The 26,483-nt window shown below is 58.4% G+C and overlaps 2 protein-coding genes across 2 annotated transcripts; both read left to right on the top strand.

Annotated features, from left to right (window-relative positions):
- Window positions 1–500: 500 nt before the first annotated feature.
- Window positions 501–13,680, top strand: SH3BP1 (SH3 domain binding protein 1). Its single transcript, XM_080812256.1, has 18 exons — window positions 501–668; window positions 1,830–1,872; window positions 2,118–2,222; window positions 3,262–3,338; window positions 3,655–3,766; window positions 3,863–3,939; window positions 4,408–4,552; window positions 5,083–5,151; window positions 5,313–5,403; window positions 5,785–5,927; window positions 6,869–6,980; window positions 7,347–7,428; window positions 7,516–7,596; window positions 8,454–8,570; window positions 9,483–9,580; window positions 10,125–10,320; window positions 11,340–11,434; window positions 12,755–13,680. The coding sequence occupies exons 1-18, from the start codon at window positions 610–612 to the stop codon at window positions 13,156–13,158; spliced, it is 2,106 nt and encodes a 701-aa protein (XP_080668382.1). The 5' UTR covers window positions 501–609; the 3' UTR covers window positions 13,159–13,680.
- A 2,188-nt stretch (window positions 13,681–15,868) lies between these two features.
- Window positions 15,869–22,129, top strand: PDXP (pyridoxal phosphatase). The gene is made up of 2 exons (XM_080810593.1): window positions 15,869–16,480; window positions 20,747–22,129. Exons 1-2 carry the CDS (start codon window positions 15,907–15,909, stop codon window positions 21,061–21,063), a joined length of 891 nt encoding a protein of 296 aa, XP_080666719.1. The 5' UTR covers window positions 15,869–15,906; the 3' UTR covers window positions 21,064–22,129.
- Window positions 22,130–26,483: the final 4,354 nt, after the last annotated feature.

The following is a 26,483-nucleotide window of genomic DNA, read 5'->3' as shown; positions in this document are numbered from 1 at the left end:
TCTTTAGCTCAAGTTGGCCAAGAGGTCCTCTGGAGAGGGAGTCCAAGGCAGCATCCTTGGGCAAGCCCAGATGGGCCAGTACGGGCTGGAGAGGCCCGTCCTTGGCCTCTGGCTCCCAAGCATGGAACCCTCCTTGCCTTTAAGAGGGGTGCAGAAGTTACTGAAACCCAAGGCCCTCGGGCCGGCGGGAGGGGCGGAGCCCAGAGTCCGGCCGCGCGGTGGCAGGAGCCGGCTTACCTGCTTCCCGCCACCGGGGTTGGGCGGGGCGGGACCGGGGGGCGGGGCCGCCACACAACCTGTGGACGGCCAGGCGGCCGCCGGCGCGACCGTCGCGGGGACCGGCCGGGGGCCTGCGGGGCGCCCGGAAGCCGGGGGCGAACGAGAAAACAAACTTGGAGAGAGGAGTGACCTGGGGGCCGGGGGCGGAGTCGCGCGCGGAGGAGGAGGGAGCGAGCGGCCGCCGGAGCGCGGCTGGCCCAGGAAGCGGAGAGCGCCGCCCACCCATCCGGGGCGAGAGCGGCGCTGCGGGCGCAGGCAGGCTGGGCCGGGGGCTGCCGGGCCCTCGCCCCCTACCCCCCGTGACCCCGCAGCCCCCAGCCCGCGCCCAAGATGATGAAGAGGCAGCTGCATCGCATGCGGCAGCTGGCCCAGACGGGCAGCTTGGGACGGTGAGTGTCAACCCGCCCCCTCCCAGCCCCACGCTCACCCCCGCCGGACCCTCGGAGACGTGGAGGGATTGGGGAGGTCGGGGACAGCCAACCTCGAACTGCAGAGATCTGCTCTCATTCCCATGCCTCTGAATGCCACCCCCACCTCTCGGCCAGAGCAGGAGAAGGAAGGCCCTTTGGGGAAGGGGGCACCCCCACCCCTTTGCCTGCCAGGGAGGATCAAGATGCTGGGTCTTCTCGGCCTCCATGAGCCTCTTGAGCGAATGGTCTTCCCTGGCCTCACTTGTCCCCTCTGTACAATGGGGACAGCTAACCATCCCTGGTTGGGGGGGGAGGGGCAGCGGTCAGGGCCCTAGACTTTGGGGGAGGGGAGGAGACTAGGTCCCAGTGTGGTGTGGTGGGAGGAGGGGCCTGCTTGTCCAGCTTTGTGCCTCTCCCCCACCCTACTCGCAGCCTGGAGGCCTCCAGCTTCTCTATCTTGCTTCTGCTTTTCCCAGCCTCAGGTGGAAACATCCCTGGGCCTCTTTGCTCTCACCTACCCCACCCCCGGGGCCCCAGAGCTGATGGAGTGGAGACCAGAAGTTTGGGGAGCTCCCAGGGCCTATCACCTCTCCTTTCCCCCTGCATTGGGAGTTTCCCATTCTCTGGGCCCCGAGGAGGGGAACGGGTGCATCTGTGCCATGGGAGACTAGAGCCAGGGAGGTCAATCCCCCTTGCTCTGGGCCTCAGTGTCCCCATGTGTCCCTGGGCAGAGGGCCAGGGCCTGCACACCACTCCAGTCCAGAGTCCTGTGTGTCTGACAGCCCAGGAGTCTGAGCTCTCACACTTCCCGTTCTCGGGGCCGGCCCGGCCTCCTCTCCCCAGGGTCAGTGCAAGAGAGGCTGGGGTGGCTTCCCAACCCCGCCGCTTTGGGTTTCATCCGCCCTCTCTCAGGACACAGCCCTGGGTGGAGGAGGAAAAAGCCATGTATCCTATTCCCGCCCCCATGGAATGTGCTCCGACTGGGATGAGGCAGGCAGGCCGGCCACCCAGGGCGGGCCGACGAGGAGAGGAGGGGCACTGGAAGTCACCAGGGTCCAGGTGCCCTCTTGAGGGGGCAAGGGGAGGCAGGGGGTTTCCTAACTTGGGCCGCCCCAACAGAAGCTCCTCCCTCCCTCACAGCACCCCGGAGACCGCCGAGTTCCTGGGGGAGGACCTGCAGCAGGTACAAGCCTGGGCCGGCAGCGGGTGGCAAGGCAGGCCCGTGCAAGCTGTCAGTGGAGGGCCCGGCCAGGATGCCATCTGGGGGGGGGGGGGGACGGGCTGAGTCATTCCCCAAGCTGTTGGCCATGGGGTCTCCAGGAGGAGGGAAGGGAAAGGTGGTTCCTGCTCTGGGAATGAACAGAGCAGGGGGTGGAGGGGGGACAGCAACCTCCCACGAGCCACCAACTCTGAGCACCCCCCACCCAGGTAGAACAGCGGCTGGAGCCAGCCAAGCGAGCAGCCCACAATGTCCACAAGCGGCTGCAGGCCTGTCTGCAGGGCCAGAGCGGGGCGGACATGGACAAGCGGGTGGTGAGTGGGGGTCCCAGGAAGTTGGGGCCCGGACAGGACACCTCTACCCAATGGGAGAACGAGGTCAGGGCTGGGGTCTCCCTGCTAGTTTGAGCGTCTGGCACACCGAGGGGGGTGAAGTCTGTGCTGTCCCAAGACCCCTCGGGCACCCCACTCATGAGGCTCTGTTTCTTCCCCATCCCCTTCTCCACCCTGGCCCCCGCTGCACCGATCCCCTGAGCCAAGGCCAGGCCTCTGACAGCTCCCGAACTTCTCTGTCCTGTCAGCCCCCAGAGCGGAGCAGAGCAGGCCCTCTGAACTGAGGCAGTGCCTGAGGGCTTCCTGAAGGAAGAGGCATTTAAGCTGATACTAATACTCACTGGTATTAATCAACAGCGAGTCTGTTGCTAAGCTCTGTTAGGGCATTGCCTCATGTCCCGCTGACGACACCCCTAGGAGGAGGCTGCCTTTAGTAGTACTTTGTACAGGTGAGGAAACGGACACAGAGAGGTAAAGTCTTAAGGTCACACAACGCGTTAGTGGCAAAACGGAGGCTTGATCCCTGGTCTTTCTGACTCAAGCTGCGGCTCTTCCTAACTCTAGGTGGGAGGGTTTTGAGCTTAGCAGTGACTAAGTGCAGAGCCACGGATGCCCTGGGGCAGGGGAAGAGTCCCACCCCCAGCCTGCTCCCAGGGCCTTCATTTGTCCTCCATCCATCCAGCTGTGTGACCTTGGGCCAGCTGCCCGCCCCCTCCGTGTGCGAGAGTACTCTGAGAGTCCTCGGTGGTTTCTTCAGGCCCAGTTGATTGGTTTCTGGGAGGGGGAAAAGATGGGGTGGGCGACATGGTCACAGGGAGATGCCACTCTGCCCTGCCTGGCCGGCCTCCCGTCTCTACTCCCACTTAAGACTGTGGCCCTCTTGTTTTCCCTCCTCCCCTGGCCATACCGAGAGCCTCAGCAGGGGCCCTGTCCCCAAGGAGCCCTCTGTGTGCTTAGGTAGGGTGGAGGGAGACCCGGCAAGTGAGCACGTGCTCACAGCCAGGCCTTGACCTTCCTGCAGAAGAAGCTTCCCCTCATGGCTCTGTCCACCACGATGGCTGAGAGCTTCAAGGAGCTGGACCCTGATTCCAGCATGGGGTGAGCATGGACCGGGTCCCAGCCCTCACCCAGAGATGCCAAGGGGGGCGGATCTGGGCTGGGACGGGGTCCAGGTGAGGAAGGGCATCCCCCGTGGAAGGATGACCAGGCTGAGTGTCAGTTAGCATCTTCGCTAGGGATAGGGGGATGGTCAGTGTCCAGGTCAGGGAGGGCGGCCAGGCCTGGGAGGGGGGGTGCTTAGCTGAGAGATGAAGGAGAGCTAGAAGGGACAGGGGGTGATGGGGAAGGAGGAGGCCTCACCCAGTGTTTCTGCGTGGGTGTGAGGAGCTGGGCCCAATGGGTGCTGTGTCCACAGGAAGGCCTTGGAGATGAGCTGCGCCATTCAGAACCAGCTGGCCCGCATTCTGGCTGAGTTTGAGATGACTCTGGAGAGGGATGTCCTGCAGCCGCTCAGCAAGCTGAGTGAGGTGACCCTCCCCACTCCCCCCAGCCCCGCCCCCAGCCCCACCCCCTCCCCAGCCTCCTCTTGCCGCTGACCTCCACCCTCCCCGTGCCTGCCCCAGGAGGAGCTGCCGATCATCCTTAAGCGCAAGAAGAGCCTGCAGAAGCTGGTGTCGGACTGGAACGCCCTGAAGAGCAGGTGGGAGCCAGAACCCCTGGGTGGGCTCCGCACCTTGGTCAGCCCCCATAGGCGGCCGCAGAACCCACACTCGGAGGCGGTGGCAGGGCCCGCTGGCGACAGTGTGTGCCCTCGTGTACACATCTAGTCCCTGTGAACATGTGTGTGCACGTGCTCATGCCAGCTGAGGGTGACCCCCAGAGCCTAGGAGAGCCAGAAATGATCCTCCAAGACCCCTGGACTGCAGGAGGGCCCCGCCCACCACCTGGGGCAGGCTGGCTGCGATCACCAAGCCCGCCACCAGGGGGCGGCCTCGAGCACTCACGGCTCCCCAGGCTGAAGGAGGCTCAGGGCAATGGGGCTCTGGGATGTTCATCCATAAATCCCAGAATCCTGGGCGGTCAGGCATATGGAGGGGACCCTTGGCTCTGGACAGGCAGTGGGGGGGGGGGGACACTGACCACCCCACCTCGGGATCGTTGTTGCCAGGCTCACTCAGGCAGCTAAGAACTCAGGCGGCGGTCAGGGCCTGGGCGGTGGCACTGGCAGTTATGGCCATACCGCTACGGCCACCAAGATGGAGACGCTGAAGGAGGAGGAGGAGGAGCTGAAGAAGAGGGTGGAGACCAGCAAGGTGAACAGCGCTTGTGGTTCCCAGGGTGGAGGTGGGGGGCGGCAAAGTTGGGTCCTGTCCCCATTTCGGGGGTGGGGGGGTGGGGGGGAGCTGAAGCTCTGGGAGGTGATCTGCCTCACCCAGGGCCACACAGCTGGCAAGCGCCAGAGCCGGAATTTGATCCCAGGGAGTGAGCCTCCGAGCTCTTAGCCTCCTGTCTATGCCGCATTCTTGGTTCCTGGGAGGCAGGGACCCGGTGTGCTGGCTGCTGTCCCCGCAGGCTTGCTGAGTGAGTCGAGGAGTGAACGGTCAAGGACGTAAGCAGGGTGCTAAGGGTGTGGCACAGAGATGAGGCCTAGAAGCTGTAAACGTCCCTTGAGAGTTCCAGGGGGGTCCTGTGGGCCATCCCCAAGTGCAGACCATACGAAAGAGAGGAGGTGTGACCAGGGCCCTCCACAGAGAGCTTGGACAAGTCATTCACCCCTCTGGGTCTCAGTTTCCCCTCTGGCCCCAGCCTCACCGGAGTGAGCCCCCTCCTTTCTGTCTCCAAGGACGAGTACTTGGCCGACCTCTACCACTTTGCCACCAAGGAGGACACGTATGCCAACTACTTCATCCACGTGAGTCCCAAGACGGGGCTCCAGCCACTGGAACTCAGGGGTGGACACCAGGGGCCACTGGGACACCCCTCCAGATGTGGGAGGGAGGAGTGTGTTCTTAGGGACTCCAAGGAGGCATAACTTCCCTCACTCCCCCTGGGGGTGCCCCCTTGTCTCCGCAGCTCATGGAGATTCAAGCTGATTACCATCGCAAGTCTTTGAGCTCGCTGGACACAGCCCTGGCTGAGCTGAGGGAGAACCACAGCCAAGCAGGTGCAGACAGAGGCAGGGCCCGGCCCCACACCCCCAACCCCGGCCCTGCTCCAGGCCTATTAAGAAGCTGGCAAATTAGTTCCAATGAGATTTGTGATAGAGAGGTCGTCTGCTACGTAGAGGATGGAGTGAAGGGGCAGGACCGGAGTCAGGAGACCTTTAGGAGGCCGAAGGGAGGGGACGGTGGCCTGGACTGGGGTGGCAACGGTGGAGGTGGGTGGGTTCGAGAGAGATGTTGGATGATTTCAGGATCTGTGGTGTGGATGATTGGGCGGGAGGTGGTACCATTGGCCAAAGCAGTAGGCTTTGCGGATGTCTAGGGGTACCCTGGCTGCCAAGGAGGGGAGGACCCTGGGCCGCTGATCTGTCTCATCCCTGCAGACCCTTCCCCCTTGACGATGGCCACCCCCCTCGGGGTGTATGGGGTGTCCCTGGAAACCCATCTGCAAAATCTGGGCCGGGACATCGCCCTGCCCATCGAGGCCTGCGTCATGATGCTGCTTTCGGACGGCATGAAGGAAGAGGTGGGACCCGCGGGGGCAGGTCGGGCCAGAGCCCTGGGGCCCTCCCTCTGTCCACAGCCCCCACAGGCTGCCCTGTGCTGGTGCTGTGACCCCACCATTAGAGCCCAGGTCCCCGTGAGGCCACGGCCTCCTGCTGCCAAGCTGACACCACCACCCACTTGGGGCTGCCCGTGAGGCAGCCGCTGTGCCCTCAGGCCTTTATGTTTCTTGCTCCGTTTAGTAATCCCAGAAGCCCCTGCAGGAAGCCTTCACTGGCTCCCTTCTACAAGGGGGAGACAGAGGCCATGAGGAACATGGGCCCCGCAGCACACGGGAGGGTGTCAGTAAGGCCCGGGCCCCACCATGCGGCCCCTGCTGCAGGCGGCCCTCATCCATTCACTGCATCAGGCGGTCCCTAGTGTGTCAGCTCCGTTCCTGAGCCCAGACCCTTAGGGGGTAGAACCTGCTCGAAGGCCGACTTAGGCTTCTTTTTTTTTTTTTAAGATTTTATTTATTTATTTGAGAGAGAGAGAGAGCATGAGAGGAGAGAGGTCAGTGGGAGAAGCAGACTCCCTGCTGAGCAGGAAGCCTGATGTGGGACTCGATCCCGGCACTCCACGATCATGACCTGAACCAAAGGCAGTTGCTTAACCAACTGAGCCACCTAGGCGCCCCTCAGCTTAGGCTTCTTGACGGCGCTGCCTGGCCTCCTCTCTCCCTCCCACTCCTAACCAGACCCCTGTCTCCCCACCACTTTGCCAGCTTCTCCCAGATCTCCCACTTTGGGCCAAATCCTAGGCCTTGAGAGCAAGGGCAGCTGTGCACACCGTGGGCCCCACGCCGCCCATCAGACTGGTGGGGACACGTGCCCGTGAGGGCCGGCCACCCACCCCGAGTGAGCCAGGGCATCCTCCCCTGCCCACCCCTCCGTGACCCCCTGCCCGTTTCCTCTCGTACCCCAGGGCCTCTTCCGTCTGGCCGCGGGAGCCTCGGTGCTGAAGCGTCTCAAGCAGACTATGGCCTCGGACCCCTGCAGCCTGCAGGAGTTCTGCTCTGACCCCCATGCCGTGGCAGGTGCCTGCTCCCAGGAGCCCCGGGAAGAGGGCCTTCCCCCCAATCCCTTCCCCGCAGCTGCCTGGAGCACTCCCGTGGTAGTTTGGCTGAAGGCCTGGTGATCGACACCTCAGGACACACAGGGGTCCGTCGTGGAGTGGGGGGAGGGCTCCATGATGAACCCCCTTGCATGCGTGGACATCTGGCTGGGAACAAGTCTGCCAGACTTCATCATTTTCTCCAAAAGGCCCAGGGCCCAAAGAAATGATCAGACCTGGTCGCGTCAGTGTGAACAGGGCCTGGTTCCTAACAGATGCCGAGTGCCGGGCACGGGGGTGGAGGTGGGGGCCTCGGGAACCGTGTCTGAGACCCTTGCCACCACTTCAGGTGCCCTCAAGTCCTATCTGCGGGAACTGCCGGAGCCCCTGATGACCTTTGACCTCTATGATGATTGGATGAGGGCAGCCAGGTGAGGGGGGGGATGGGGATGCTGGAGAGGGTGGGGCTGCGGAGGTGGGTTCCTGGACCGGCTCACCTGGTCTCTCCCCATCCCCAGCCTGAAGGAACCAGGGGCCCGGCTGGAGGCCCTCCAACAGGTGTGCGGCCGCCTGCCCCCGGAGAACTTCAACAACCTCAGGTGAGCCCAAGCCCGGCCCCTCGTCCTAGGCAAGATCTCTGAAACCACAGCCGAGACGGGCTAGTCATGTTTTTCCTACTAGACATTGAGCTAAACGCAATCCTAGAACCTTTGAAGCCATGCCGCCTGGCTTGGAGTTCCCACCTCTGCTGCTGTGTGGCCTTGGGCAGGTGGTCTGACCTCTCTGTGCTTCCGTGCCCTCATCGGGAAAACACAGAGCACACCAGTTCCTACCTCACAAGGCAGGGAGGAAGATTCTCAGCTTAGCACAGCGCCCCACACGTGCGTGGCACTCAGCAGGTCAACTCATTTAGCTATTAAAAAATTTTAGGGACACCTGGGTGGCTCAGTCGGTGAAGCGTCAGCCTTCAGCTCAGGTCATGATCCCAGGGTCCTGGGATTGAGTCCCACATTGGGCTCCTTGCTCAGCAGGGAGCCTGCTTCTCCCTCTCCCTCTGTCGGCCACATCCCTTGCTTGTGCTCGCTCTCCCACTCTGACAAATAAAATCTCTAAAAAAAAAATTTACGGGTGCCTGGGTGGCTCAGTCGTTAAGCATCTGCCTTCGGCTCAGGTCATGATTCCAGGGTCCTGGGCTTGAGCCCCGCATTGGGCTCCCTGCTCAGCGGGAAGCCTGCTTCTCCCTCTCTCATTCCTCCTACTTGTGTGCCGTCTCTCGCTGTGTCTCTCGCTGTCCAATAATAAATAAAATCTTTAAAAAAAAAAAAAATTTAAAGCATCCTGAGGGGGACCTTTGCCACTCTTTGGAAACCCCAGGCTGAGAAAGTCTCGGGCCTCAGGGGCGTCACTGGGTGTTCGTGGCCCTGTCCGTGACCGAGCCTACCTTCTGCCTCCCCAGGTACCTGCTGAAGTTCCTGGCACGGCTGGCGGAGGAGCAGGAGGTGAATAAGATGACCCCCAGCAACATCGCCATCGTCCTGGGGCCCAACCTGCTGTGGCCCCCCGAGAAAGAAGGGTGAGGGGAAGAGGGCAGTCCCCCCCCCCCCCCCCGCCAACAGCCATCTGCTACTTATTTTTTCCCTGGGCCTCAGCTTCCCCATCCTTGCAGTGGGTTGAGTTCCCCATCTCAAGGTTTGCCGTGAGCAGCGGCCCAAAGGGAACGCAGACCCCACAGGGTTTTGGAGCGAGGCATCCGGGTGAGAGTGGTAATGGGGAGCTTGGAGTGCTGGGAGCCCGGAGATCTGGTTCTAGCCCCACCCCCTCGCCCTGCCAGAAATGCCTTCGGACATCACTTTCTGGATCTGCATTAATTCATCTGCAAATTGGAGAGAAATTATACAGACTTTGAGGGGTTTTGCTTTGGGAATTAGACAATGAATGGAGAAATGGTTTCCAAGCTGTAAAGTGCCGCGTGTGCTATGGGAGGGGTCGTTTCAGTGCACCTGGCCACAGATGGCAGAAAGATTTCATTCATTTGCTGAGGATGGTTACTCGGTAGAGGCTCCCTAGATCCCACAACTTCGAGGGAAAGGGAACCATCCTGCCTAGTGAAGCCTAGTGAAGGAGAGGGAACGTTGGGTATGTGAGCGACACACTGGCCATCCACTGGTGGTCTGTGAGCTCTTTTTTTCTAAAGATTTTATTTATTTATGTGAGAGAGAAAGTATGTGTGAGAGACAGAGCATGAGCAGTGGGGAGGGAGAGCGGGAGCAGTGGAGGGAGCAGCGGAGGGAGAGGGAGAAGCAGACTCCCCGCTGAGCAGGGAGCATGACCTGAGTTGAAGGCAGATGCTTCACCCCCTGAGCCACCCAGGCGCCCGTCCGTGAGCTTGGTGAGAACAGGCACTTGATCTCATTGGGCCAGAAAGAGTTGGGCTTACGAAGACTTTACGAAATGGACTGCTCGCCTCTGTTCCCTTTTGCTTCAGGGACCAGGCCCAGCTAGATGCGGCCTCCGTGTCCTCCATCCAGGTGGTGGGCGTGGTGGAGGCTCTGATACAGAAGGCCGACACCCTCTTCCCTGGAGGTAAAGCTCCTGCCTTTGTTTGATTTTGTTTTGTTTTAAGATTTTGTTTATTTGAGAGAGAGAGAGCTCGAGAAAGAGCAGAGCAGGGGGAGAGGGGCAGAGGGGCAGAGGGAGAGGGGAAGTAGACCTTCCCTGCTGAGCAGGGAGCCGGATGCGGGGCTCCAGACCCTGGACCCCGGGATCATGACCTCAGCCGAAGGCAGACACTTCGCCCACGGAGCCACCCAGGTGCCCTAAAGTGCCTGCCTTTGTGAACGTGTCCCTCTGTGCCCTCCTCTGCCCAGCTCGGTGCCCTTCAGACTCAGCTCAGTCCCTGGCAGCTCCATGAACTCACTATGAGACCTGGAGCAAATTGCTTCTCTGTGAGCCTCAGTGTCTCATCTGTAAAATGGGCATGATCCTGCCTACCTTGCGGGATTATTGTGAGGCTCGTGTGGGAGCGGGAAGGTGAAATGTGGTCCATGGAGTGTCAGGGGAAAGGGAAGGCAGTCCTGACACTGGCTGAGGTCCTGGAATTTAAGACATGGCTTCCTTCTGTCTGCAGACATCAACTTCAACGTGTCAGGCCTGTTCTCAGCCCCTGACTTCCAGGACAAGGTCAGCCACAGGCCAGAGGCTGAGGAGGTTCCAACAATTGCTGTGGCCACCCCAGGCCCTGCTCCGCCCCCGGCCCCTGCCCCTGCCCCTGCCCCAGCTCCGGCCCCCGCCCCAGCCCCAGCCTCAGCAGCTACCAAGGAAAGGTGAGGACTGACAGATATAAATGACCCCCGTCTTTTCCCCAAGACGTCAGCCTGAGGCATCATCTCAGGGCTTCCAACAATACTTTAGGAAGTGTAATTATTGTATTTTCATCCCAAATACCAGGTTTCCCCATTTGGAGGGGGTTGGGGGGAGACTCAGAAGCCTCTGATGTGTTCCCTTGTTCATCATATGGCTCTTTACTGAGCACCTACTGTGTGCTGGGCACTGTTTGGGCTCCTGGGGATTTAGGTAACAAGGGAGCTGGTTAGCCGGAACTTGTAAATACCTTCCAGTCTTCTCTTTGAGCCTTTCGATCTGGAAGGGCCGCGTGGTCCCCTGGAAGTACCCTGGCACTGTGCCAAGCAGGCATGGCTTGTTATCGCACAGCGGGGGCCCAAATCCAGACTTTCCCCAGATGAGCAAGGCAGACAAAGGCGGCCCTTAGTGCTTGCTTTCCCGGGGCAGGGGAGAGAGAGTCACCAAGCCCACCGACAGATGGATGCTGTCATGCCGGGCAGTGACTCATGGCCTCGTAGGAGAGGGGAGCAGGTTGGGGAGCTGGACTGGGCGGCTGCTTTAACGCAGGATCCCTAAGAGGAGCCAAGTGAGCAGAGAGCTGGAGGGAGCCAGGAATGAGCCGTGGCCTCCCCTTCCGCTTCTCAGCCGCTCTCTGGCTTCTAGTGGCTAAAACATCCAGTGAAGTTCAGATGGGGCTTAAAAGCCTGTATAGGCCCTGCGCTCCGCCTGCCTTCCTGGCCCATGGGAACCCAAGGACACTGTCACAGTGTCACACAGAAACCAGGGCTTCCCTAGACGCAAACCCTGGCCAAAGCCAGAAGCATCCTCTGGGGGAGAGGGGGACAGCCTGGGGACAGATCCCAGGCCCAGCCACAAGGTGGTGGGGGACAAGTCCTGGGAGGACCCAAACTCAGCCTATTGGCTGGGAGTCTCCCCAAGATTCCAGGAGACCTCCTGGGAGGTGGCCAGGCCTGACCCCGACCCTTTTCTTCCTTCGTAGGGCAGAGTCTGAGGTGCCCCCCAGACCAGCCTCCCCCAAGGTCAGTAGGAGTCCCTCAGAGGCGGCCACTCCAACGGAGGACATGGCTCGGAGGAGTAAGTTGGCTTGGGGAGGGAGAGGGGAAAGGAGGTGGGCAGGGAGAGGGGCCGTGTTTTCAGACAGCTGGCGAGGCCAGGAGTCCAGGTGGCCAAGAGCTCAGGTTTGCCGCCTGCCAGTCTGGGTTCAGATTCCAGCTCTGTGACCCTGGGCCAGTGACTTCACCAGGTCTGCCCCTCCTCCCCTGCGTCATGGAACAAGACCCACACCTGCCTTGTAGGGCTGTTTGTTAAACGCTGCTGCCTGACTCTACCCGGCACACAGCTCATGCTCCGTGAAGCTTAGCCATCTCGGGGTGGGTGCCTGAGGGGTCCAGTCCGTCAAGAAGTCCAGAGAGTGGAGCAAAGACGAGGGAACGTGGGGTGGAGGCTTCTAAGGGCAACGGAGCAGGGGAGGCAGTGGTGGTGAGAATTTTGGAGTTCCTCTGCATCCCTGTGGTGCCCACACCTGTTGACTTGGCCTAACGCCAAGGCCAGGGTTCAGATGGGGAGTCACTGCCAGGGACCAGGACACTTGGGAGGGCCCGACCAGCCTGTGAGGCCCTGGAGTTTTCTACCTGGGGGTACAGTATAGAGCCAGGAGCCCCTGTCGGGGCCTCTGGACCAGCAGGAGTTGACAAGTCACAGAGGGACTGTCCTGCAGGATGGGACGTCTAGGGATACGTGTGCACTGGGGCAGCGCATTTCAGGGGCCCGAAGGTTCTCGTGCCAGCCCTGGGAAGTCCGGGCTTGTTTCCCATCTCACCGTGGAGGAAACTGAGGACCCAAGGGGCATGATTTGCCCCAAATCCACAGTGGGAGTGGGTGGAGGTGAGGCTAGGACCAGAGTCCAGGCCTCCTGGCCTCTCAGCCATCTCACTCATAGAACTGTGCAGTGGGGTCTCTGGAAACTGGGCTGGGGGCTTCTGGTGGGCTCCCAAGAGGCGAGCAAGACCCCAGAGTCAGGGGGGACAGCCAGCACTTCTTTGTTCAACAAATACGTATGGATATCCACTCCGTGCCCCCAACACTGGGCTGGGCGACCCCACACAGGACGGCCTCTCTCCGTTTACCTGCTCCTCAGGGAGTCAAACAAAATAAAAGCGGGCATGCTTCCTTCAGAGGGCGGCAAGTCCTATGAAGAAATGTACAACAGGAAACTATGACAGTACCTAGAGTGGGACAGGGGAAGGGGTGCTCTAGAAAAGGTGAGGCCCATGGAGAGAGGCCTAAGTGAGGAGGAGCCAGCCCTGGAACAGAGTTCCTGGCAGAAGGAATGGCAGATACAAAGGTCCTGAGGTGGATGCCTAACCATCTCCCCACCCCATCTTTCCTCCACAGCCAAGCGCCCAGCACCAGCCCGGCCCACCATGCTGCCCCCCCAGGTCTCCGGCACACGCTCCTCCCCTCCAGCCCCACTCGCGCCCCCCGGCTCTAGCAGCCCTGTGACCCCCCAGGCTCTGCCCCGCCGTCTGGTGGGCAGCAACCTCCGGGCCCCCACAGTACCACCCCCATTGCCCCCCAATCCTCCCCAGCCCGCCCGGCGCCAGAGCCGGCGTTCACCAGCCTCCCCCAGCCCAGCCTCCCCTGGGCCGGCCTCCCCCAGCCCTGGTGCAAATGTGCAGGTGGACCTGGGGGCGGCCCCAGAGGATGGAGGGGCCCCTGAGGCTGTAGGCAGGGCCTCCACTCCCCCCGCGATCCCCCCTCAACCCCGGCCCAGGAGCCTCGCTTCGGAGACCGACTGAGCCTGCCACCCCTTGGCAACAGCCCCTCAGCATCTCCTCCCTCCCGCCTGTCCCACCAGGACACGGCCCTCGCCCTTTCCCGGGCTGGGGGCCTTCAACCTTTGCATACAAGTGCCTCGGTGCCCGCTGGGTCGGCCCCCATGGCAAGGAGGACTCAGGACAGTCCTCCGCTTCCAGACCCTTTCCTCTGCAGCTGCCCTGGGCTTGGGGGGGCCCTCATCTGACTCCCAGCTCTCTGGCAGGGTCCCCGGGGACCCGCCAGAAGGAAGGAGGGGCTTGCCTGCTCCTACAGGACTGTTAGTTTTCTCTTGCCAACATATTGTTTTTAAGGCTGGCAAATAAATTATTTTGGACAAAACTGGAGCAGCTGCCCCGATGATCGTCGGTTTTTTCCTTTCTGCCCTCAAAATATTAAGAAGCCACTTGGGTGAAAGGGAAGAGATTCCCTCTTTGCTTCCTTCCATTTTTCCTGTCTGAAATAAAAAGGGCCAGCGTTTTCAGCGCTTACTCTGTGCTCTCCCCCGTGCTTTTCCGTGCGTGGTTTTTTCATAAAATCCTCTCCCGAGGAAGTAAATCCCATCACCTTTGACTGGTTGAGGAGAGACTGAGGCTCAGAAAGCGACCTGCCAGGCACACAGCAAATGAGGCATGGACATGGACTCGGGACCCGGGTCTCGCTGATTCCAGAGCCTGGGTCTGTCGCTCACAGCCCGAGCAATTCACTTCTTGGTGCTCCGGGAAACGGGACAGCAATCTCCACCCCAGAAGTGTGTTGAGGATTACATTAGACATTCCCTTGCACACACCAGTGCCCTGTAAACGTTGGCCACTGTGGATGTCAGTGCCCCCAACTCCCGCTGTTCCCAGAGTGGGGACAGGTAAGGCTCCCTCAAGGAGCAGAGCTGGATCTGTCTGCAGACCACGGTGGCTGCTCGGTGTGGGAACCTGGGCCATGCCCCCAGCTCAGCCCTACACCCAAGGAGCTCCTGGGAACAGACAGGCAGGGGAGCTGACAGTCAGAATCAAGTATAATGGCACTGGGAGCCCACATCAAGCCAGTTAGGGGCTGACTGGCTAACCAGACTGTGTGTGGAGGACACAGGAAGGCTTTGTGGAAGAGGTGGCTCAAAGAGTCTTAGGGGCACCTGGGGGGCTCAGCCGTTAAGCGTCTGCCTTCAGCTCAGGTCGTGATCCCAGGGTTCTGGGATCGAGTCCCGCATCATCAGGCTCCCTGCTCGGCGGGGAAGCCTGCTTCTCCCTCTCCCACTCTCCTTCCTTGGGTTCCCTCTCTTGCTCTCTCTCTGTCAAATAAGTAAAATCTTTAAGGGAAAGAAAAAAAAAAAGTATTTTAGGAGTTGTCCAGGTGAAAAAGTCAGGGAAGAAGGAAAAACATTCCAAGCTAAGGAAAGCACCTGAGACAGGAGCAAAAGGCCAGGGCACAGGGGAATAGGAATTATTTGAGCCTCAGAGAGGGGGGACAGGGTGGCTTTTCGCAGGTCTTTGGAGCTCTGGTTGCTCCTGGAGGCCAGGTTTTCAGCGCCTTCTCAGAGGTTGGCTGACAACTTGGAATTGTGACACAAGCCTCCCCAGATGGGGACCGAGGCAGCCAAGTCACCCCAATCGCTGTCCTGGGCAACTGGGTCTTCCGTCCCCAGGGTGCTGAGTGACAGCCTGCCTCTAGCAGCTTGGTGACCCAGTGCCTCTCCACCCTGGCCTGGGGTGTTTAAAAAAAAAAACAAAACAAAACCCAAAATATCTCGGCCCCACCCAAAACAAATCAGAATTTCTGGGGTGCAGCTACGCTTTGGTATTTTTTAAAAAAATGTTTTGTTTATTTATTTGTCAGAGAGAGAGCACACACAAGCAGCGGGAACCGCAGGCAAAGGGAGAAGCGGGCTACCTGCCCAGCAGGGAGCCCGATGCAGGACTCAATCCCAGAGCCCTGGAATCAGGACCCGAGCTGAAGGCCGACGCTTAACCGACTGAACCACCGAGGCGTCCCCACGCTTTGGTATTTTTAAAACGCATTTGTCAAAGTCATCCAGCCGTGCATTTAAGATCTGCGCATCCTACTTGTATGTAAATTATATCTGAAAATACAAGTTCCCCAGGGGGACTCTACCAGCCAGCGCGGAGAACGACTGGTCTTAGGCCAGGGACCCTGGCGTCTGAGAAGGCACTACGTGCCTCTTTCCTATCGTCATACCAACACGCTTCTCTGGACTTTGCTCAGAACTGGAGCGTCCAGGGTTCAGAGGGCAATGAGATTTGACCCAAAGGCAACAGCTCCCTTAGCATCTCTGCGTCCCTCCTAGCAACCAGCTCTCCGAAGCTTCTGATTGGCTGGGGAACGCAAGGGCGGCTAATCGCTCCAGATTTTCTATTCGTAACTCTTTATTGGCCAAGAGGAACGTCAGTCCGTCCTGTAATTGGCCAGTCGGGGTCTAAACTCGGCGGCGACTGGCCTAGCCGAGTTTGGGGACGAGGCGAGGGCTAGGTCTTCATTGGTCCCCTCCCCTAGGCGGCGGCCGAGATTTACCCTTTATTCCAGGTTCCGTTAGGTCGAGGCCGCGCTCCTCTCCGAGGTGCTTGCCCCCATTGGCCCGCGGGCCAGGCCGTGACCCGCCCCCCGGCCCTTCCGGCGCGCCGATTGGCCGCCGCGGGGCACGGCGCGGGCGGCGGGCCGGCGCGCCGTGCCCGCGGAGGGAGAGCGGCGCGGCGCGGGCGTGCGGGCGGCCAGCCGGCTGCATGGCGCGCTGCGAGCGGCTGAGCGGCGCGGCCCTGCGCGACGTGCTGGGCCGGACGCAGGGGGTCCTGTTCGACTGCGACGGGGTGCTGTGGAACGGCGAGCGCGCCGTGCCGGGCGCCCCGGAGCTGCTGGAGCGGCTGGCGCGGGCCGGCAAGGCGGCGCTGTTCGTGAGCAACAACAGCCGGCGCGCGCGGCCCGAGCTGGCCCTCCGCTTCGCGCGCCTCGGCTTCGGGGGGCTGCGCGCCGAGCAGGTGTTCAGTTCCGCGCTGTGCGCCGCGCGCTTGCTGCGCCAGCGCCTGCTCGGGCCGCCGAGCGCGCGGGGCGCCGTGTTCGTGCTGGGCGGCGAGGGGCTCCGCGCCGAGCTGCGCGCCGCGGGGCTGCGTCTGGCGGGGGACCCCCGCGACGACCCGGGCGCGGCCCCGCGCGTGCGCGCCGTGCTCGTGGGCTACGACGAGCACTTCACCTTCGCCAAGCTGAGCGAGGCGTGTGCGCACCTGCGTGACCCCGACTGCCTCCTCGTGGCCACCGACCGCGACCCGTGGCACCCGCTCAGCGATGGCAGCCGGACCCCCGGTGAGCGCGGGGCTGGCGGGGAAACCGAGGTGGGGTGGCGACGTGCGCTCTCCCCTCCACGCCTAGGGGAGAGGGGCGAGGAAGGGGTGTCTACAGGTGACAGGTGGGGACCCGGAGAGACGCGAGGGCCGTTCCCACCCTGCAAGAGCCCGGGCGAGCTTTGTCATGGCCACGTCTGGTAATTCTTGAAACTGACACCACTGGAGGAGCAGCAGGAGGGCCCCTATGTGGCAGCTGAGAAAACTGAGGCCCGTTGTGGTTCAAGGGGTTGCAGGCGGATACCCAGCCCTTGCCTTCCTGAACCCGTCTCAGGGACCCCTGTCATTTTGTCCCCCTCACCTATCAGGGGCTGAGGCCGGAGGGTTGGAAACAGCCTAAAAGGACTGTGTCCCCCACCCCGTTGAGCTGTTGGAACACTACTGGCAGCCGCCAATTGTAGGCGGGTGTGTGATGAGCATGGGAGGTGGATGGAGTTTGACCTGAGTTCCAGTTCCAGCTCCAGGGCTCAGGAATCTGAAGTTACATAACCTCGGAGCATCGCTGTCCTGGGTGTAAAATGGGATGGCTCACCGTGCCAGTTTCCTCCCAGAGGAGAGTGATCAGGGTGACTGCCAGGCACATAGTAGGTGTGGGTTGTACCCCTCTCCTATTATTACAGAGTTTTGTGAAGTACCTTGCGGTTTGTTCTTAGTTCCAAATTACTCTGGAGGTGTTCCATTTCTCAGTTAAAGAAACTAAGGCCAAGAGCGGGGAATTGAGCTGCCCCAAAACAGGAGGACCTGAACTTGGCTCTTGTGGCCACCCCACCCCCGTCCAAGGCACCCTTTACTGCTGTCATCTGGGTATTTAGGCCTTCAGAGGAGGCAAGAGCAGGCGGAGGCTCCTGCATTTTGGAGGGTTTGAGTTAGTCAAGAATGGATGGTAGCAACAGCTAACTGCCAGGGGTAAGTATGTGTGGACAAGTCAGTGCCCCAGCCAGTAGGCTGAGGGTGGGGACGATCTCCATCACGCCCTCCTTGCTGGCCACTGATTTAGACTGTCACTGATAACAAATCCTGGGGGAGCGGGTCTGGTATTGACAGAGGAATAGACATGGTATTGTGATGGGGTGGCAATGAGGGCCTAGAGTCAGGCGGATCTGGGAAGGGTTCCTGGAGGAGACATCCCACAGGGCAGGGCAGTAGGGGATGAAATGTGGAGCCAGGCGTGGGCCATGGCAGAACCGATTCCAGGCCGAGAATCTATAATTCTAGGCTAGTTCTGTCCTCGCTTTGTTGCAGACCTACTTGCTGCATATTCCGGTCTCCCCAAAAATCCAAGCTGAAGGCTCTGGTCAGGGCTTCCTGCTGTCGCAGCTGCTGCCTGTCCTGGGCCATGCTGTGAAAAGCGAGTTTCTCCCTGAAGGCTTCAAAGTTCGGGTTAAGACTGTGGGTTAAGAGGCCCCCCTAGGAGTCAGGAAAGGTGGGTTGGAGGAGCTGGGGACCGGCCAGGCCCTGCCCATATGCCTCCGCCCCTTTCTTCTCGGTCCCCACCTGCTGTGTCGCACAGGCCCTGTTGATCTTTCCCACGACCTAGAGGGGGTGGTAGAAGCTTAGCTATAACGCGGATGTCCTGTTTGTACATAGCTGAGTGATGTGGCTTTGAAACAGTGGTATAAAAATATTAATAAAGGCCCCGATATGCATAAAAAGAATGCAAGTCTCTCAGCCCAATGCCTCCATCCCCTTCCCCTGTGGGTCTCCTAAATTGTGTGTTTACCCTCTTGCCGCATAGCAGCCACTTGAACTGGCAAATAGAAGTGCCTGCTGCTTTAGGAAGATGTCACCGCCAAAACGTGTCGGCCTTGGATTACAGGATGTTGTTGTTGTTGTTTAAAGATTATATATTAGGGGCGCCTGGGTGGCTCAGTGGGTTAAGTCTCTGCCTTCGGCTCGGGTCATGATCTCAGGGTCCTGGGATCGAGCCCTGCATCAGGCTTTCTGCTCAGCAGGGAGCCTGCTTCCTTCCCCCCCACCTCCCGCCTGCCTCTCTGCCTACTTGTGATTTCTCTCTCTCTCTCGCTGCCAAATAAATAAAGAAAATCTTAAGAAAAAAAAAAAAGATTTTATTTTAGAGACAGCATAAGAGCAGGGAATGGGGCAGAGGGGGAGGGGCAGAAGCAGGGGGAAAGGGAGACCAGACTCTCGGTTGAGCACAGAGCTGGACATGGGGCTTGATCTCACAAACCTGAGATCATGACCTGAGCTGAAACCAAGAGTCAGACACTTAAGGGAGCCACGCAGGCGCCCCACATTACAGCATGTTCAGTGAAGTGGCATAATGGTGGTCTGAGGACAGAGCTATGTTCTTAGATGCTCCTGCTAGGACGCTCACTCCCCTAGGGTAGACACCATGTCCCTCGCACTGCTCTGTGCCCAGTGCCTAGCAAAGTGCCTGGTGTGTAGTTGGGCCTCAGTAAATATTAGTCGAGTGGATAAAGTGGGACGTGGGGCGGGGGGGGGGCCAGGGTGATCAGCTCCATGGTGGTGGGAGAGGGAGTTGCTGACGCAGCTGAGACCATTCTGGAGGTGAGAAAAACACTTTGGGGTGACTCACTTGAGCCCTACCCATCCTGGAAGGAATTTCTAACCAACAGGGCAAATGGCTTTTCTTCCCTACCCACTTATCGAGAAAACAAACAAGCAAGCTCTAGGTCAGATGTCAAGCAGAACCTTCCAGCAGAGTTGCCCTGGGTCAGCTCTGACCTGATCTCGTGACACTCTGGGGAATTTCCCCCTCCTCGCATCGGGGCTGGGCAGGCCGAGGATTCTCGCTATCTGTGCCCACTCTTCTGTTCTGTAGCTTTGACTTAAGGCCACAGAATGTCCTCCCCTGTGAAGGGAGACAAGACCTGGAGCGTTCGGGGGGGTCTGCCAGTGTCGTACTGATGAGCGTTTGATAACTGGGGTGGGGGGGGAGGGGAGCTTGATCTACACCATTTCCCAATCTCTGTGGTGATAGCCAGGTTCAAGTTCGCAACATTAAGTCACTGAATGTGGAGTTGGGAAGATCTGTGCACAGCATTACATAGTATTTCCATCATTATAGATGTAAAGAATCTCCAGAGCGTAGATAATGGCAAAATACTTAGGAAGTAATGAGCTTTGAGACGTGATTATCTTTATTTTAAACATGATTAGACCATCAGTTTATATAAGTTGACTTTTCATAGTGGCTTTCACAGCAAGCTCACGAAATCCCTGAAAATGAAACATTCGGAGCTCCCAAGCCAGGACAAGCTGGCCCGGTACATGACTGGGTCGGACGCACCTGAGCATATACCCTGTCTCTCCCATTTTGAGGCTGTGCGACCCTGGATAAGTTACTTAATGGCACTGAGCGGTCAGCTTTCCCATCTGTAAAATGGGCTTCTATGAGCAGCCAGCACAGCCCCTGGCTCATTAGAATGTGCTCAGTAAATTGTGATCATCATCATCATTTGTTCAGGGACATTAATGTGAAGGCTGAAACTTGCGGCACAAGGACGGGCCTGTGGGACGGACACAGTGGACTTATTGTGCAGGGAGCCGCATGGTCCTGGGCTGAGAGTCAGGACTGTCCTTTTCTAAACAGTCTTCCTATTGTTAAACACTTGGGCGCATTCACAATTTTGCTTATTATAGCTACTGGGGCCACGGACATCCTCAAGCATGTCGCTTTTTGTCTCCAGCTTGAATTCTCTCCCTGTGATCACTTTCCTGGCCACCGAAGCTGACTAGGGCCAGGGCATGAGCATTCCTGTGCCCTGCCGTGTTCTAAAAGGGCTGTGCCCTTCTCTGCAGCCAGGAGCCCACATTCTTGCAGCACAAACCACAGCTCCTGTTGCCCAAGCACTTGCCCACAGCACCTCTTTGAACGTAGGCCTGACTTGGATCCCCCTGTTCCAAGCAAGGATGGACTGAGCCAAGCCCAGTTACACACCGTGTGGCTCATTCAGCCCCTGCAGGGCCATATTAGAGATGGGGAAACTGAGGCACGGAGAGGCACAATGGCTGGCCTAAGAAGGGTGGAGATGACGGGGTCTGAACGCAGGCAATTCGTTGCAGGGTCTGTACCTGTACTTAGCGCCATGCTAAGCCTTGGAAGACTTTTGACTCATTTCGGTGCCTCCTCTAACCCCCCATGCCAAGCCGCCTCCCTGGAAGTCCAGCGTCCGAGCCTGGCTGCCCCTCCCCCCCCCCGCCCCCGCTGCCACTGGGCACTGACCACGTCTCCATCTCCCTGCAGGCACCGGGAGCCTGGCTGCTGCAGTGGAGACGGCCTCGGGCCGCCAGGCCCTGGTGGTGGGCAAGCCCAGCCCTTACATGTTCGAGTGTATCACCGAGCACTTCAGCGTGGACCCCGCCCGCACGCTCATGGTGGGCGACCGCCTCGAGACCGACATCCTCTTCGGCCACCGCTGTGGCATGACCACCCTGCTCACGCTCACAGGCGTCTCCCGCCTGGAAGAGGCCCAGGCCTACCTGGCGTCCGGCCAGCACGATCTCGTGCCGCATTACTATGTGGAGAGCATCGCGGACTTGATGGAGGGGTTGGAGGACTGAGCCCATGGGACCCTGATCCTGTAGATGGAGGCAAGGGGCCAAGAGCTGCCGACTCCCGGGCCCCGTCTTCTGCAGCCTGGTGGGGTCGGGACCCAGGGAAGGTGTTAGGGCCCTCGCATCCGCTCCCCGTGGTGGCTGGGCACTCTGCTAATCCAGAAGCTGTCTGCCCCATCCTCCACCAGTTCGCACTGGCCTGACCCAGCCAGGTGGCCTTATTTCCTCCCCTGTGACCTCCCCTCTTGGAAATCTGGGCCTTGATGCTCTCTGAAGATTTCCCCCAACCCTGAGCACTTAACCCCCTACGCCCGCCCAGACTGGGGTGAGGGGGGCGGGGCTTGCCTCTAGAGCTGTACCTGCCCCTCCAGAGGCCTTGGGTTCCTGTCGACCAATCAGAGGCCTAGGTAACCAACCTGCGCCCTGAATGACCAATCAGAAGGCTAAGTGAGAGTGACTCATTGATGGGTCTGTCCTGAAGGGTTTCATTGGGAACCCAAGTGACAATGACCCTTTGATGTTCTGGAGCCAGAGCGGACCAGTCAGAAGGCTAAGTGACAATGCGCCTTTCATGTCCCTGGTCCTGAGTTAGACCAAGCAGAACACCAGGTAATAATGACCCGTTGGTCTCTTAGATCCTGAAGAGAACCATCCAGAAACGGAGACACCGTGGTCCCTTGACGATCCGGATCTCACTGGACCAGCTAGGGGTCCAGATGTCCCTCTGTAAGGGTCCAAAGGCTGAAGACACCCCTCCGCAAAGGCGGTGATCCTGGGGGCCACACAGTGGCTCTGCGGGGGTCTGTAGTGGAGCGCCCCGCCCTTCCGTGACGATGGTACTGGTCCAGCGTAGACGGTGGCCACGGCTCCGGAGGGAGGGGCTTTCGTGTCCCTCCCTGTGCCATCCGTGTTTGCTGTGCCACCTGCCCCCCAAGCCCACCCCCCTATTTATTTATTTATTTGTTTATTATCGTGTGCCAGTGATGGTGGGAGTGGGGGCTGGGCCTTCCCACTGCTTCCACCCCTGTTGTAACCCATCCTCCCGTACTTAATAAAGTGCGAGCGGAATGTCTGTGTGGGATCCCGTGTGTGTGGGTAGCACGGTGGGAGGAGGACCCCGTGCCCACTCCCGGTCTGCACAGACCTGGCCCAGTGCTCCTTTCCCCTGTGGGAAATGACCCACCACAGGCCCAGAGCATTTTCTGTGTGTAGTACTTACTGCCCTAACCCCACGGCGCTCTGGGCCTCACGGGGGCTTTTGATACCAATGTGTTTCAGGCCTTCAGAAGACAGCGAGCTTGTCTTACTCAGCTCATTTTACCACTTGGGGAACGAGGATTAGAAATGGCGGCGTTAGGGGGCGCCTGGGAGGCTCAGTCGGTTAAGGGGTCCATGATCTAGGCTCCCGTCTTGATCTCAGGGTTGTGAGTTCAAGCCCTGCTACTTAAAAATGATGAGGATACTCTAGGAATGTGGGCTTAACTTACACAGTGGCACACATCTAGAAAGCGTGATCTCCTGAGGCAGGATTTGAACTGGAGCCGGCTGATCCATGAAGTGGCGGCTCCCACTCTGCCTCGACTGAAGGGGAATGATTCTGGAAATGCTTCCCTCACTTTTAAAGAAGTCTCCGGATGGAGGAAGGAAGCATTCTTCTGGGCTCTGGGTGTGGAAGTTGTTGCAGCCATTCTGTGATCATGAGGCCAACCCCATATACTTCTCCCCTCACGCTTCTGCTTCAGGCGGCAGAGCAGGAAGATTGGAAGAGCATGTTGGGGACCAAAACTTTTTAAATGCTTTTACAAGATTTTATTTTTAGGGAATCTCTACACCCGATACGGAGCTCCAACTCACAAGCCCAAGGGCAAGAGTCGTATGCTCTACCCAGTGAGCCAGCCAGCGGCCCTTCCCCAACTTTTAATTCAGAAAACTTCAAACGGGTAGAAAAAGTGCAGAACAGCACAACACCCATATGCTCTTCCCCCGGATTCCCAGTTAATATTTCAGGAAGCTGATGACACCAATCCACAAAAGGAAACAACTCCTTCCCACTCTACTCCCTGGTTTCAGTAGTTTTCCTGGTTTTGCCATCCCCCCTATTGACTGGCCTCTTGGTGACCAGAGGCCTTAGAGGGAATGTCTATCGACTGCATACTTTTTTCCTATGGAGGTGGCTTTGAGGCTAGCGGCTGAAATGCAGATTCATTGAAATCAGTTTGGCCGAGCACCAGCGTCCCACCCAGCACTCTCTTGATTTCATTTTAGCTACTACAGATAACCATGACGAGGGGATGATCTATGTGGCTTTTTTTCACATTTCCTTACATGTCCGGTACACTGAGTGGGGAGTCGGAGCCATCTCTAAATTCCATTGGTCATTTTTACCATGAGTAACAGTTCAGCACCGATGCCACGCGGCCACCCAGGAATCAGAGGTTCCCCTGCCCTGCCCTGCCTTTCTCTTCCCAAACCACATGTTTCCATGAGCCTGGGCAGTTCTAGCAAATCCCACTCTTCTGACACCAACTAAAACGGAAAACTTTCCTCTACCCACAGAACCCTTCTGCCACCAAAGGTGTGGGTTTTCTGCACTAAGCAAGTCTGTAGTTTTAGGCAGACCCCAGCGAGGCATCCTAGAATTCAATTCAACTCTGGCACTAAGTCAAGTTCATACAGGCCCCCCAGCTTCAGGGTTCAGTCCCACAAGACTCCCTGCCGCCCCCCTTCAGATGCCACCCCTAAGTCCCCAGGCATCACTTGTGCCTCTGACCGACTAGCTATAAATTGGAGATTCCCAAAGCCCCCTTCTCAGATTCAGTCATTTGCTGTAACAGCTCAGGAAATTCAGGGAAACATTTGTGTTTACTGGTTTATTATGTAACAAATGATATGGAAGGATACAGATGAAGAGCTGAATGCAGAGACGCATAGAGCAAGTTCCGGAAGGGTGCCAAGAGCAGGAATATCTGTCCCCATGGAGTTAGGGTGTGTCGCCCTCCCAGCATGGACATAGGTTCACCAGCCCAGAAGCTCCAAACCCTATAGTTTAGGGAGGTTTTTTTTTTTTGGAGGCTTCATCACACAGACATGATCAATCATAGCTCAATCTTCAGCCCCTGCTCAGCATCAGAGCCACTGAATTAAGAGCTGTGGAGGGGCGCCTGGGTGGCTCAGTGGGTTAAAGCCTCTGTCTTTGGCTCAGGTCATGATCCCAGGGTCCTGGGATTGAGCCCCGCATCGGGCTCCCCTGCATTGGGCTCTCTTCTCAGCAGGGAGCCTGCTTCCTCCTCTCTCTCTGCCTGCTTCTCTGCCTGCTTGTGATCTCTGTCTGTCAAATAAACAGCCGTGGAAACCTCCTCCTTCCAGATTTGTTCATTTTAAAGCAATTTCTTTTGCATTTTCTGTGGCTTGCTGCCCAAAACTCTCCTGATATGCAGGCCCCGGGCACCTTATAGAAAACAGGAAAATGCACCCACTTCCCGGAAAGTCCCACGTTAAATATATGTGGGCTTTTTGGGCTATACAGTTTCGAAGCATTTTTCAATGTTTATTTTTTATTTTAGTTATTTATTTTTTAAAGTAGGCTCCACGCCCAGCGAGGAGCCCAACACAGGGCTTGAACTCACGACCCTGAGATCGAGACCTGAGCTGAGCTTGAGAGCCGCTCGCTTAACTGACTGAGCCACCCCGACGTGCTTATATGTTTGTTTTAGACATTATGTGACTTGGGGAATCTAAGGTAGGCATGCCCAACCTCTAGGAAAACTTGGACACACTTTAGAAATAAGAAAATTCAACCCTGGAGAACCGTTCTCAAATGTTTCCACTTTTATGAAGCAGCAGGATTTAAGTCTAAGCACCGTAAATGCTGACGGCTTCAGCTTTGCAGTTTTAGCCTTTTGGAGCCAATATATTTTTTTTTTCTTCAGGTCTCAAATATTTTATAAGCTCTCAAAAAGCTCTCAGCTTCCCGTGAGTCTATAATTATGTCAAAAGAAAAACATGAAAAAAATTAAACGACTCCCGCCAGAGCCCTAGTGGGCTGACGAATGGCAGGACCCCACCCAGACCTCGTATGAGAGAAGGGGTGGCTCCCCGAAGATGAGTGAGGGTCTGTAATCAGAAGGGGGACAGACAGCAGGTGGGAAGGCCAAAGAACGCCACTGTGTTTGGGGAGACGGCTGTGTGGGCAGGTGGAACAGGACGGCAAAGGCCAGGAGGTAAAAACGGACACTCAAGGTAAGTGGGGGTTGGAAAAGCCCCTGAGGTTGGGGGGTCATCTCCGCCCCCTCATCCCAGTTCTTTCTATACTTCATGCAGCAAGTGGAAAAAAAAATTTTTTTTTTTTTTTTGAGGTCCAGATATCCCAGGACCACACTGTTCTTCTTTCCTTAGCTCAGCAGATGGAAAGCAGGTTAGCCCTGGCTCCCTGTGTGACCTTGGCCAAGTGGCCAGCCTCTTAGGGTAGTTTCTGCATCATTAAATGAGGGAGCGGGTCAGGTGCAGAATCTCTGGGGTCCCTTCCCGCTCTGACTTGTAGGACTCTGGAGCTGGCTCTGATCACCCCCACCATCCCTGGCTGGGCCAGCCAGGTTGGCTGAGGGGTGTGGATGGTGTTTCCGTGGGCCTGGCAGCCCTCCCAGCCACTGCCCGCTGGAGGAGGAGGCACAGTCTTCCCGTGGGCAGGGGAGGTGGGAGTGGGCAGGCTGGGAAGGGCCGTGCTGGCCTGGATCCCCTGTCCACGGGTACGGAGCTCGAGTCTCACCACAGCGGCCAAAGTCCAGCCTGTAGGATGGAGGAATTCCAGAGAGTTCTCTGCCTCCGCTGCAGGGCAACGAGGGAGGAGGAGAGTCCCAGGACAGGAGGCCCTTGGCCTTAGGGGAGCACAAGAGAGGACAAATGCTGAGCCCCCCACACATCACCTCTGTAATCCAACCATTAGTGAATGGTAATGTTCCCACTTTCTGGGCCTGGAAACAGGTTCAAAGAGTTCAAGGACCTTGGCCACCATCACAGCCAGGCAACCCCCAAATTAGGACTTGCCTTCCTTTCTGATTCATTTCAGGTTCATTTCAGGGCCCAGAGCAGCTTCTCTGTGCTGTCCATTCCAGTTGGCAGGCACAAGGCCTAGGGTGGTGGTGGCGGGGGGAGGCATAGATGGAAAGAGGTAATGTTTGAAAGCAAGGAGATAAGGTGCCCATTTACCCGCACAGGGCCTGGCAGATTAAGTGGGTGCCACCTCTAAGAGACCCTGAGGACTGGGTGGGGGTGGGGTGCACACGGGGACCCTTGTCACCCAGGAAAACCATGGTCTCTGTTACAGGGGACACGGGAAGCTGGGGAGACTTGCTGCCCCAGAGTAGGCAGGAGGGGACTGTCGGGGATGAGGTAGCGAGGGGTGAGAGGGAGACCTCCCAGCAGTGCGG

The sequence above is a fragment of the Martes martes genome, assembly GCF_963455335.1.
Source record: "Martes martes genome assembly, chromosome: 8".
NCBI lineage: Eukaryota > Metazoa > Chordata > Mammalia > Carnivora > Mustelidae > Martes > Martes martes.
The sequence above is the reverse complement of the archived record's forward strand: the minus strand, read 5'-3'. Positions and strand labels throughout refer to the sequence as shown.